The sequence below is a fragment of the Notechis scutatus genome, chromosome 1, assembly GCF_049901735.1.
Source record: "Notechis scutatus isolate UNSWTSFEM ecotype Mainland chromosome 1, rNotScu1.2, whole genome shotgun sequence".
NCBI classification, from domain to species: Eukaryota; Metazoa; Chordata; class Lepidosauria; order Squamata; family Elapidae; genus Notechis; species Notechis scutatus.
This window is the reverse complement of record NC_142009.1, coordinates 9243536-9257739: the sequence shown is the minus strand read 5'-3', so window position 1 is coordinate 9257739 and position 14204 is coordinate 9243536. Positions and strand designations below refer to the sequence as shown.

Here is a 14204-nt window from a genome sequence, read left to right as displayed (position 1 = left end):
TCCAGCAGCCCCAGAGTTGTTGCAGAATCCATCCTCAGCTCTGCTGAGTCATTCCAAAGCCATCAGCCAGCACACACGCAGAAATGCAGAAATACAGATCCGGCAGCCGCAGAGATAAGGTGACATGGCCAGCTGACTGGCTGCGAGGCATATTCGGAGCTGACGGGCTCTGGGTGAACTCGGAGCCCAACAGTGGCCATCGTAAGTGTGAGGACCAGCCATAATAACTGATAACATCAGTGCCATTACAGTCACTAAAAAAAAGGACTACCTATCATTATATCAACCCAATGAAATTTGTATAAGTTTAGATTGAATTGTAGGGGTATTTTTTTCCTGCCATCGCCAGTACCCATCCAATTTTGGGGTGCCCTGCCCAGAAGTTGAAAGTGCCTATCCTTAAACCCAAAATACAAACAATCTTACATTTCTGTTAACCAAAATTACCCCTCTATAGCTCTTTGGGATTTTTTTTCTTACCCTAATACTCTCATATGTGGCCGCAGCTCTTTCCGGATCATTATCGTGCAGTTTAAAAGCGAATCCGGTCTCGACCAAACCTGGTGAAATACACTAAGGAAGAAAAAAAACAACTCAGAATAAAACAGTGTTAGGTATAACATTGATACCCAACAAGGTTTAGGTGGATAAATATATAAACTAAGGTATCATAGTTTAAGTGTTTGTAACTTTAAGCACCATACTGCATGTAATTAGCCAATTAAGGGTGCGGTTAGAAACTGCAATAAGAGGAAGCAGGAGAAAGCTTGCTACTGCTTACTGCCTATTGCCTACTGACTACTGTTTTACTGTTTACCGTTTGCTGTTTACTGCTGTTTACTGCTGGATACAACTGTTTACTACTGTTTTACTGCGACTGTCTACTGTTTGATCGTTCTACTGAATATCCAGCGTTATCCTCTGGAGAAAGGCATCGGAGGAGGAGAAGATATCTTTATCGGCTGATAAAGATATAGTAAGGACTATTATCTGGACTGAGTTAGTGAGTCTTACTGAATGGATATATTGTGAATGACATACGGACTGATTGACAATGCTTAAACTCTAACTGGATTAAAAACTATTTAAACTACAAACAGTGTTTGTGTTCAGTGTGTGTATACTCTAAAACCCTTCCTCTCTCATTTGGCTGCCTGGCTTGACTGCTGCTGCATACTCTGCTAGGGGTTTATCCCCAAAACACTAACAAACAGGAAAAAAGAAAAACAGCATCTTATTGTACATATATATGTGTACATTTATAAGAATGTATAAAAGATCAAAAGTAAATCCCAAAGATGCTTTTCCAAAAGGCAACTGGACTTCCTTGGGTTTTTCCCTGAAAACGTTTCACTTCTCATCCAAGAAGTTTGTTATATGAGAAGCTGAACGTTTTCACAGGAAAAAAAAAACCCAATGACCTGGATGACTGAGGATCGCCATAGAAATCTAAGTTAACTCCAATCAGATGTTAAAAATAAATACAGGGTTTCCTGCCTTAGCATGGGGTTGGACTAGAAGACCTCCAAGGTCCCTTCCAACTCAGTTATTCTGTTCTGTTCTATTCTGTTCTGTTCTATTCTATTTTATTCTAATTTCTATTCTAATTTCTATTCTATTCTAATCTCTATTCTATTCTAATTTCTATTCTATTCTAATTTCTATTCTAATTTCTATTCTAATTTCTATTCTTAATTTCTATTCTAATTTATATTCTATTCTAATTTATATTCTATTCTAATTTCTATTCTATTCTATTCTAATTTCTATTCTATTCTAATTCTATTCTATTCTATTCTATTCTATTCTATTCTACATCTTAATCACTTTCACATAAATCATCTGGCCATGCCTTTAATCTCTAGCCCATTTTGGAGCTGATGTCCAAACATTCATGGAACCATGTATAAATAAATGGAATAAATAGAGTTATAAATAAAATAGGGGACTGGGAGTGAATATAAATAAAATCACTGACTGGGAGTGATTGAAATTCTAGACCAGCATTTCTCAACCATGACCACTTTAAGAGGGGTGGACTTCAACTCCCAGAATGCTGGCTGGGGAATTCTGGGAGTTGAAGTCCACCCCCCTTAAAGTGGCCACGGTTGAGAAACACTACTATAGACTGTCTCTGAACACAGCCTGACCAGAAAGATGCCAACGATGCTGTATGCATTGGGTGCAAACAAAGAGGACTAGCACCATAAATGTCCATAAACCTGGTCCGATGATGAGGATATTCTGATCTGGTCCCTTTTGGAAAAGAGAAATCTTTTCTGACTCACAGAGCTTGGCAAAGATGCAGGGAATTGAACCCTGGGCTTCAGACAAGCCAGAGTGTCCAATCAGAGTTACTCACCGTGGCTCGTATATGTGTCTTTGCTTCTCTTAGTTCCTGCCGAAGCCCTTCGGTTAAAGCCGTGACAGCATACTTTGTGGCGCTGTAAAAGTGTTCGACTGACTCTGGGACCACCCTGTGACCACTCATGCTGGACACGACACACAGGAGGAGGAATGAAAGGCAAAAGAAGGGGAAAATATTCAGTGTCGGTAGTCCTCAACCACAGTTGAGCCGACCTTTTATGTTGCTAAGCGAGGCAGTTGATAAGTGGTGCCCCAGTTTACGACCTTTTTTGCCGAATCACTGCAATTATTAAGTGAAATACACACACACACACACACACACACACTCACTCACACTGCATGTATATACACAGATAAATAGATAGATGCACAGACAGACAGACAGACAGACAAACAGACAGACACCGTGAGTTCTATTCTCATCTTAGGCCTGAAAGCCAGCTGGGTGATTCTGCACCAATCACTAGCAGACTGAGAGTTCTAGTCCCACCTTAGGCATGAAAGCCAGCTGGGTGACTTTGGACCTGTTACTGTTTCTCTCTCAGCCCAACCGTCCTTGCAGGGTTGTTGTGCGGAAAATAGGAGGAGTTAGCCTCTTTGAGCTATTTATCAAAACAATAAAGGCAGAAAATAAATAAATAAGTTAAATAAATAAGCAAGTGAGTAGACAGATGGATGGATGGATGGATGGATGGATGGATGGATGGATGGATGGATGGATAGATAGATAGATAGATAGATAGATAGATAGATAGATAGATAGATAGATAGATAGATAGATAGATAGATAGATAGACAGACAGATAGATAGATAAGAGATAAAGATAGCTAGATAGAGATAGATAAGAGATAGAGATAGAGATAGAGATAGAGATAGAGATAGAGATAGAGATAGATAGATGATAGATAGATAGATAGATAGATAGATAGATAGATAGATAGACAGACAGACAGACAGACAGGAGATAGAGATATAGAGATAGATATAGATAGATAGATAGATAGATAGATAGATAGATAGATAGATAGATAGATAGACAGACAGACAGACAGACAGAGAGAGAGAGATAGATAGATAGATAGATAGATAGATAGATAGATAGATAGATAGATAGATAGATAGAGAGAGAGAGAGAGATACATAGATAGATAGATAGATAGATAGATAGATAGATAGATAGATGATAAATGTTCATTTGTGCAACTTCCCCACCTGTTAATGTTGATGATGTGTCCATCGTTAATGTTTCTTTCCTTCATGGATTGGTAAGTCTCTCGCGTGCAAATGCTGACCGCTAAGATATTGACCTGGGAGAAGAACAAGGAAGAGAAGAAGCCTTGAGAAAATCAATCAGGGACTTTGAATTTAAATAAATTAGCAATTACCATCCCTGTAACTAACTTTCCATGCTGCCCGCAACAGCCTCTGTGGGCCTCTAGGAGATCTTCCGCATATGCAGTCCTATCAAATTTTCTTTTTAATGAAGATGAAGGTCTTATGCTTAGACGCTTTCAATTGTTTTACCGCTTTTCTTTTCCTCTTAGGCCCGCAATTATATTTGCTCTCGGCTGGTTAATGACTGTAATAAAAGGTTGGGTTGTATTTGATAACAATAAATGCGGAGTTTAAATAAATGGGTGAAAATATGCGAGAAGAACTAATCTTACAAGATTCTGATATATTTCTCTGGATGCTCAAAAGAGGTGGGTGCAAAAAATAATAATAAATCCAAAGATCGTGCAAGATTTTAAAAGGAGGTCAAAATGTCATGCAGCCTGGTGAAGCTCTGAGATGTTGGGGGTGTGGGAGCATTTGAAAGCTTTTGCCATTGTTTAATTGAGGAAATACCTGAACAGTTCACTGACCCCTGAGGTAAATAATTTGAACAAAACACTAAAGGTCAAATGAACAAACAATGCTTTAGTATGCCTCCTTCCAGGGAAGAGGGGGAGGAGGAAGCACAAGGAGGTTGAGGTTGAGATAGAGGCAGAGGAGGAGGAGGAGGAGGAGGAAGAGGAGAAAGAGAAGGAAGAGAAGAAAGAAGGTTGAGGTTGAAATGGAGGAGGAGGAGGAGGAGGAGGAGGAGGAGGAGGAGGAGGAGGAGGAGGAGGAGGAAGCACAAGAAGGAAGTTGAGGTTGAGATGGAGGAAAAAGGGAAGGAGAAGGAGAAGGCAGAAGAAGGAGGTTGAAGTGGACAACAAGGAGGAGGAGAAAGCACAAGAAGAAGGTTGAGATGGAGATGGAGGAGAAAGGAGGAGCAGGAGGAGGAGAAAGCACAAGAAGAAGGTTGAGATGGAGATGGAGATGGAGAAGAAGGCAGAAGGAGGAGTTGCGGTGGACAACAAGGTGGATCAGAAAGCACAAGAAGAAGGTTAAGATGGAGATGGAGGAGAAAGGAGGAGGAGGGGGAGGAGGGGGGGGTGGAGGAGGAGGAGGAGGAGGAGAAAGCACAAGAAGAAGGTTGAGATGGAGATGGAGAAGAAAGGAGGAAGAGGAAGAGAAAGCACAAGGTTGAAGTTGAAATGGAGGCAAAGGAGAAAGCAAAGTAGTAGGAGGAGAAAGTACAAGAAGGAGGTTGAGGTTGAAATGGTGAAGAAGGAGAGGAAAAAGAAGGACAAAGAGAAAGTGAAGATGGAGAAGAACAATGAGAAAAAAGAGGAAAAGTATATGGAAAAAGAGGTGGTTGGGGTAGAGCAGCAGAAGAAAAATAATGAGAGGAAGAGAAAGAAGAAGAGGAGGAGGTGGTTGAGGTAGAACAGAAGGAAGAGGGACAGAGGAGTGAGGAGGAAGAGAAAGAAAAGAAAAATGATATGAAAGAGGAAGAAGGGGATGGTGGTTGAGATAGAGCAGAAGGAGCAAGAAATCAACCAGTTATGTTGGTGCTGTCAATCATTTGGATGAGCTGGGAAACCCAAAACTACAGAGCCACGTACAAATACAAATGTGACTGTGGAAGATGTCAAGGATGCATCAGCCCATGTGGAGGAACGTGAAGTTTCTTGGCCTGCTGAACATTTTGGCATCAGTTGACCCTCTGCGGATGGGTCGAGAAGGTTCCCTGGAGATTCCTCCCCCCCCCCTACTCACATCTATCATGGTTCTCCAACCTTCGGTCTTGCCAGACAGCAAAGGTTCTGGCCGCGCCAAGCCAGCGTTGTTGATGCAGACATCAACGCCCTGATGGAGAGTCTTGATGGCGGAGAACATGGATAGAATCTCTTCTTCCACCGAGAGATCACACTTATATGGGATGAGGACGCCCGGATACCCGGCGCTCTCGCACTCGGCTGCCAACTTCTGAAAGGGGAACAGAAAAAGGCAAAAAGATGGAAAAACTGGAATGTGCTGGTATTTTTAGATGCACATTTTCACATTCCATGAAAAGAAAAATTCCAAAGGGGATAATAGGGGTGAAGCTGTGGTTACGGGGAAATCTGTTTGGATAGATATTTTGAAGCCGGTGATGGATCCATACGGGAGTCTGTGTGCGTCAGGATTAAATCTATGCCACAACTCAACAACAAACGATTTAGCACCAACATTAGACAACTCAACACCGAGGTTAACATAAAGTCAAGAAGACCTAACCACAGAAAGCATAAAAGTATAGCTTCCAGGAACCAACACAATTGCTATCCTTCCATCAAGAGAGCCTATGTATTTAATAGTTGTTTATTTTTAATTTTTTTTATTGTTTTTACAAATTGCTCAAGCTGGCAAACATAGCCCACACACCTTCCTCCTCCATGTCAACTCATAAGATATTTCTCTGGTCTTTTAGCGTTACCAACAGAAAGGGAGGGGGGAGCAGTGCAGCAGCTTGCAAAACCAAAACTGCATTCCATAAATGTTTTCAAAGATAGTTTCTAGGCTGCCGCGCAAAATTCTAACTGGAGAGCATGATTGATGACTCTTGGCTATGGATGTGTCCCATTGGAGAATATGAATTATGATACACCCAGGGCATGGGGGAAAACCAGGGTCAAGGGTGACAGTGAATGATATGTCTCAGAGTTGGCTACACCTAGGTAGTACCGGCATGTTTACTCCTAATAAATCTTCTTCAAGTTTTAAACTCCAGCTAGAGACTCATGATTTAAATGGGGGTGGATGCCGGAACCCTGACACTCTTTTTGTTTTCCCCACAATAACAACCCTATGAGGTGGGTTGGGCTGAGAGGGAGAGGGAGTGACTGGCCCAATGTCACCCAGTTGGCTTTCATCCCTATGGTAGGACTAGAACTCACAGTCTCCTAGTGATTGGCCCAAAGTCACCCAGTTGGCTTTCATCCCTAAGGTGGGACTAGAACTCACAGTCTCCTAGTGATTGGCCCAAAGTCACCCAGTTGGCTTTCATGGCTAAGGCGGGACTAGAACTCACAGTCTCCTAGTGATTGGCCCAAAGTCACCCAGTTGGTTTTCATCCCTAAGGAGGGACTAGAACTCACAGTCTCCTAGTGATTGGCCCAAAGTCACCCAGTTGGCTTTCATGGCTAAGGCAGGAATAGAACTCACAGTCTCCTGGTTTCTAAGCCAGCACCTTCACCATTACACCTCACCAGTTCTATGCATATTATGCCTTTTTCTAGAAGTTGTTAGCCAGAACAAATGCTATCAGATTTCTGATTTTAAGGCCCCAACTATATCCATCCTAAAATTTTTGAGGGAAATTTCAAGGCTGAGGCCTGTCTCCAGTGAACTGTAGGGAACAAAAAATAAAAATGATGAAATGATTTGAGATGAAATATCGAGGCAAAGGAATGCCGAAAGGAGCATTTTAGACTTTATAGGTAATACTGGATTTCCCCACAACAACAGTATAGTTATTAATACTGTAGTATTACAAAAAAATAAATAGAACTGAAAGAAACCGTGTCCAAGGAAAAACAAACAAGGGAAGGAAATTATAAATGCTGTGAGTTTGTTGAAAATACAGTGAGGCTGCAGATGTGAATGAGGTAACTAAAATATAAGTACAGTTTGTATATAGAACATAGAATAATAGAGTTGGAAGGGACCTGTGAGGTCTTGTCCAATCCCTGCTCAAGCAAGGGACGCTGTATCATTTCAGGAAAATGGCTGTGCAATCTTTTCTTAAAAACCTCCAATGATGGAGCATTCACAACTTCCAGAGGCAAGTTGTTCCACTGATTAATTGTTCTCACTGTCAGGAAATTTCTCCTTAGTTCTCTAGGTTGCTTCTCTCCTTGATTAGTTTTTGTCTGTTGCTTCTTGTCCTGCCTTCAGGTACTTTGGAGAATAGCTTGATTCCCTCTTCTTTGGGGCAGCCTCTCAGATACTGGAATAACTGCTATCATGTCACCCCTTTTCCTTCCTTTCCTATCCAATTCCTGCCACCATTCTTCATGTTTTACCTCCAGTCCCCTAATCACCTTTGTTGCTCTTCTCTGCACTCTTTCTAGAGTCTCAACCTCTTTTTTTACATCGTGGCGACCAAAACTGGATGCAGCATTCCACGTCTGACCTTACCCGGGCATTATAAAGTGGTATTAACACTTCCCATGATCCTGATTCTATCCCTCTATTTAGACAGTATAGGACTGCGTTGGCTTGTTTGGTGGCTACAGCACTATACAATATTAAACATAATAATTTATTAACTGTAAATACCATCTGACTCCCAGAGACCCTGAGCAGTTTACCAATTGTTAAAATGCATTTAAAAACAAGGAAACAACATAAAACCCACACAAAAGGAACAAAGATGGCAGGGAAAACAAACCTAGATGGAAACAAGGAAAAGAAGAAAAGGGAATTTTTAACGTTTTCATGGCCTTTTGAAATCCCAGTAAGGATGGGTGCTTAACGTTTGAAAAGAATGGTATTACTGTCACTTTATACAAAAAGGAAAAGATAAAAACAAAGTGAAGGTAAAAATTACAGGGATATTCATATGTTAAATTGAAGAACTGGGCAGAATTTTGCTTGAAGAAAGATTGAGACAGGCAACGTGTGGAAGGGAAGATAGAAAGAACAATGAGACTTAGGATGTGAAAATCAGGTTTTTACTCTTTTGCAGGTCACTGAAAAATGTGTAAGGGGAGAAAGATACTTGATTTGCAGAAATTATATGATAAAGTGAGTAAAATTTGAACTGTGGGGGTTCAGAATTTTTCACAAATATGAAGTGGAAAGTTGGTTGCTGTATAGAGTGGAATAATGTGGAATGGAATAGAATAGAATAGAATAGAATAGAATAGAAGAGTTGGAAGGGACCTTGGAGGTCATGTAGTCCAACCCCCTGCTCAGGTAAGAAACCCTACAACCGTGATGGCGAACCTATGGCATGTGTGCCACAAGTGGCACGCAGAGCCATTTGTGCTGGCACACAAGCCACAGGCAAACTTACTTCACTGCGCATGCGCGTGCCTCACAGCTGATTTTCAGCCTGTTTGAGGCCTTTTTCGGCCTCCCAGAGGCTTGAGAAAAGCCTTTGCAGGCCGAAAAATAGGCCCGTTTCGTCACTTCCTGTATTTCCAGAAATACCGGAAGTGACTAAATGGGCCCATTTTTCGGCTTGCAAAGCCTGCAGAAGCTTTCCTCATGTGCACAATTTTTGGCACAGGAGCCCAAAAAGATTAGCCACCACTGCCCTACAATCATTTCAGACAAACGGTTGTCCAATCTCTTCTTAAAAGCCTCCAGTGCTGGAGCATTCACAACTTCTGGAGACAAGTCATTCCACTGATTAATTGTTAGAATTAGAATTAGAAGAACTTTATTGTCATTGTACAAGTACAACGAAACTGTGGATGCACCCCAGCAGTTAACTGTTCGCAATACAATAAAACCAGGAAATTGTTCTCAGGAAATTAGTTCTAGGTTGGGTCTCTCCTTGATTAGTTTCCATCTGTTGCTTCCTGTCCTTGGACAGGTGCAGGATACAGATTGTCCTCAACTTACGACCTGTCGCTTAGTGATTGTTCCAAGTTATGATGCACCCCCCCCCCCCGCCAAAAAAAGGCTACTTTACAACCTGATACTGAAGTTACAATGATTACCCAAACATCCCTGGTCCCTTGATCATATTTTGGACACTTGCCAACCAGCTCAATTTTACGGCCGTTTGCAGCATCCTGCACTCACATGACCAGGATTTGCAATGGGTTGGGTTTTTTTTGCAAGTTTCTGATGTTTACTTCTGTTTTCTGCCCAAAAACACCCATTGGGTAAAATGGATTTCCTAAACGACCGCAGCATTTGCTTAACAACTTTTAGCTTAACTTCTGCCAAAAACGTCAAACCATCAGATCTGGCCACATAATACCTAAACTTATGACGATAATGACTTCCGATCATAATTCCAATTACTTCCGGTTTCTGGCCAAAAATGCCCACTAGGTAACGGATTCAATTAAACAGTGTTCCAATATCTAAGGGGCTGCCACCAGGAAGAAGGAAGTCAAGCTATTCTCCAAAGCACCTGAGGGCAGGGCAAGAAGCGATGGGTGGAAACTAATCAAGGAGAGAAGCAACCTTAGAACTATGGAGAAATTTCCTGACAGTGAGAACCAATTAATCAGTGGAACTACTTGCCTCCAGAAGTTGCGAATGCTCCAACACTGGAAGTTTTTAAAGAAGAGATTGGACAACTATTTGCCTGAAATGGTAAAGGGTTTCCTGTCTGGGCAGGGGGTTGGGCTAGAAGACCTCCAAGGTCCCTTCCAACTCTGTTATTCTATTCTGTTATTCTATTCTATTCCAATTACCATGGCATTTCCTTAACAACTGCTATGTTGAGTTAACTGCCACGAAAAATGTCAAAACATCAGGTGCAACCACATAATGCCCCTTCTTACAATTGCAATGACACACAACCATAATTCCAGGTTCAATTGAAGTCGTAAATTGAGGAATATCTTTATAATGAAAACAGGGCATGAATGAGAGTCCGTGGAATGCCTAATGAACACTCAACTTACTACAGTTCATTTAGTGACCATTCAAAGTTACAACAGCACTAAAAAGTGACTTAGGACCATTTTCCACACTTACGACCATTGCAGCATCCCCATGGTCACGTGATCAAAATTCAGGTGCTTGGCAATGGACTCATATTTACGACGGTTGCACTGTCCCAAGGTCATGGGATCCCCTTTAGCGACAAGCGAAGTCAGTGGGGAAGCCAGATAGTTACTAATTCAACCGCTGCAAGGATTCATGGCAAGAAAGGTCTTAAAATGGGGCAAATCTCATTTAACAAGTGTCTCACTTAGCAACCAAAATTTTGAGCTCATCGGTAGTCGTTAAGTTGAGGGTTACGTGTAGTTCAGCATTGAGCAGAGTGGTAAAGATGTAAAGATGGTGTCCCTTTAATTATTTGATACCCCAGTGTGACTAAAAATAAAAGGATTGTTTATGGTGATAGCAGAGATGTGTGAGCAGAAAACTTAAATGTGCATGTGCTTTTTATCAGACAATGTCATGCTGTTGGCTGGCCCAAGGATCTACAATGAATGATAGACAGTATGATGCAACGAAGGGGAAAGATTGTAAAAGGAACGTAGCAAAGTCCAAGGCAGTTGGTGTTTTGCAGGAAGAATGGTGTGAATGATTGCAAGTTATACAAAAATTGCAAAACCAAACCAAACCAAGATAAAGTAAGTAAATAAGTGAGTAAGTGCAAGGATCGGTTGTCACTTTTTTCAGTGCTAATCGTATCTTTGGATGGTCAAGAAACAAATAAGTTGAGGACCACCTGTGAGAGGAATTCTTCTAGTGGTAGAGCAGACAGATTCAGGAAAGGGATTTAAGCAGAAGGTTAGTGTCCGTGTCATGCCCTTGTTGGAGTCTGATTCTGAGGGGGCGATTGAGCAGCTGACACGGAGTGGGAGTGTGGATCCGGTGGCTGTGGAAGAAACAGGGGAAGGGCACAGTCCGGCTGGGCATTCAGAGGAAGACCCAGGGCCATCCCCTCTTCATCCTAGGGCACGTAGGGAGGAACGGAGAAGGGAGCAAAGTGGCTTACGAGAGAGAAGGCGGCCCTGATCCCTTTCATTAGTTGCAGCTGGGAGAACAGGATATAAGTGGGGCGTTTGCACACGGCTCCTTGATGGAAGCAAAGCGTGCATTATCTTGGTCGAGGCTTATCTGGGTTTTGGCGTCATCCCAACTATGGGTGCTGCGTTATCCTTTGGAAGTCTGCAATTTATCATCCTGGCCTTCAGCGTGGTTTGTGTTGGGTTTTTTTTAATTTCTAATTATCTTTACTTTGGGTTCGGACTGCATTCTCATAGGCTGTTTTTTTTTTGAAGAGTTTGTTATCCAGCCGAGGATAATTGGACATTGGGACCAAGTTGGAGGCATTAAAGGGAATTTATTCTACTTTTGTGACTTTGTTATTTTTTGTGTCGTGCTCCGGGTCATCACAGTCAGCTTTGGAAGCCATGTTTTACTTAGAAGCTCAAAGCTGCCACATTTTAGTGCGTGGGAATTTGGGAGGGGGGAATGGCATAGAGTGGTAGAAAGTTAGGCTCAACAACATTCTTCTCATAAAGTCAAGGACAAGATACCCTGCACCTGGGAAGGAGTGTCTGGAGGAATGCCTTCAGTTGGGACGATGATCGATGGGGCCATGTAATGTATTGATGGGTGCAGGGGATTGGTTTGTGAATTTCCATTGGGAAGGGAAAACTCAGAACTCTCATATTTGGGTTTTCCCAGATGTGCCAGTATGACTTCTTCAATAAATTCTGACTTGGGTGAACTTTGTTTCTTTTAAAAAAAAAAAAAAACTTTTATTCAGTTTTCCATATTTTAACGTCTCTTTTTAGTGAACAGCATGATTACAGGTTTCACATATACATACAAATATGACCATATTCAAATTTTTATATCCAATTCCTTATCTTAACAGTGCTTTTATACATTTTCTATTTTATTGTATTATTCCAAATATTTATCTCATTATTTAATTCACTTATGATAACTTCATAATCATTATACTTTAGTACTTTTAACTGTCACGTTTGTAATATTTCATCTTAAATTCTAATTACAAAAAAGACACTTCTTCTATAAATTGGTTTCCCTCCTGAAATCTCAATATAAGTGCGCCACCTCTAAGTTATAAATTCATTTATTTTCACCCCTTTTAAATCTCGTTAAAACATTTAACATTATTACCTAAAACATTAAGCTTAATAATCCCTTTAAAACTACATAGCATATATAAATCAGATTCTGCATGATTTTTCTCCTTTTAAATTTCATTAAATTTGCTGTATCCCATGGTCCAAAATGAAAATGGTTCTTGTTGATCAATGCACCTTTGGCTTGCCGGCTTGGGAGGCAAAGCACGGAAAAAAGAAACTCTCTGCTAAGAATTCTCTAGGCCCCCTTGGCAACCTATGAAGAATCTTACCACCCAGCAGGAGAAGTTATTAATAAATGACTTAATGTTGACAATTTCTCCTTAACGGCCTGGTTAAATTAACAGCTACACATAACCACTTAACACTTCAATGCCAGTAGCAAAATGGTACCCGTTGTCATTTCCAAATCCAGAAGGGAAATTATTGTCCTCCTGGGTCTGCAACCCTCACTGGCAGGAGGAGGAGGAGGAGGAGGAGGAGGAGGAGGAGGAGCAGGAAAAATTGGAAGAGGAATGGGAAAGAATGGAGAAGGGATAGAAAGGGGGAAGGAAAAGAGGAAGGAAAGGGGATCAAGAAGGAAGAACAAGGGAAAGGAATGGAGAAAGAAGAAGAGAAGGAAGAAGAGAAGGAATAAAGGAAGAAAAGGGGAAGGGGAAGGAGAAGGAAGAAGACAAGGAAAGCAGATGAAGAAGGGGAAGGGGAACAAATGTAGAAGGAAGATGACAAAGAGAAGGAATAGAAAAAGAGAAAGGGAAGAGGAAGGAGAAGTGATGGAGAAGGAAGAAAAAGTGGGGGAGGAGAAGGAAAAGAAGGTTGCCAAAAGAAGAAAACAAAGAGAAACAGGAAAAGAAGGAGAAACCTAAGGGGATAGGCAAGAGAGCAGAAAGACAGCATTTTACCTATCTTCTAATAAGGGAGGCGTCTCACCTTATCCAGTTCTTCCTACAGCTCACCTGAATAAAGCCCAAAGATTTCGAATAGCCTTTGCTTCTCAACAACCAAACAAAAAAATTCCCCTTTGCCAACCTGAACTGAAACACCCTCCACCACCTCTTCCATAGCAGGTAGTCCTTGATTTACCACCAGCCCAAAATGTATGTTGCTAAGCAAGACAGTTGTTAAGTGAGGTTTGCTCCATTGTGCAACCTTTTTTGCCACACCTGTGAATTGAACCCTGGTCGTTTTATTAAGCTAATGACACGGTTGTTAAGGGAATCTGGCTTCCCCATTGACTTGGCTTGCTAGAAGAGCCCAAAAGGGGATTCACATGGCCCCGGGACACTGCAACCGTCATAACTGTGAACCACCTGAATTTTGATCATGTGGTCATGAGGATGCTACAACCGGCATGTGAAAAACGGTCTTAAGTCACTATTTTCAGCGCCTTGTAACTTCGAACAGTCACTAAACAAACTGTTGTTAAGTTGAGGACTATCTGTAACTGGTCCGGAGAAGTGAGACCCCACAAATATAAAGTTCCTAATCCGCCTTCAAGTCCTGGAAAACCAGATGGGAAACAAGGTGCACGAGATTCTGAGAACAGCTCAATCGAAACCGTGAATATACAGATAGTCCAATATACAGATAGACAGGCTCAGGATCCAAAAAAGAACTTGACAAACTTGAACAATGGGCCCTATCAGAGGTGGCATTCAGCAGGTTCTGACCAGTTCTGGAGAACCAGTAGCGGAAATTTTGAGTAGTTCGGAGAACCAGCAAAT

General features: G+C 41.5%; 1 protein-coding gene across 1 annotated transcript in view; it reads right to left on the bottom strand.

The window, feature by feature from the left end:
* Positions 1-14204, bottom strand: part of DHRS11 (dehydrogenase/reductase 11) — a 36207-nt gene that overhangs the window by 12923 nt on the left and 9080 nt on the right. The window contains exons 2-5 of the mRNA XM_026682740.2: positions 5456-5665; positions 3581-3675; positions 2363-2492; positions 481-573 (exon numbers count right to left, since the gene is read on the bottom strand). Coding sequence (XP_026538525.1) covers positions 481-573; positions 2363-2492; positions 3581-3675; positions 5456-5665 — 528 coding nt within the window. The remainder of the gene's footprint in view (positions 1-480; positions 574-2362; positions 2493-3580; positions 3676-5455; positions 5666-14204) is intronic.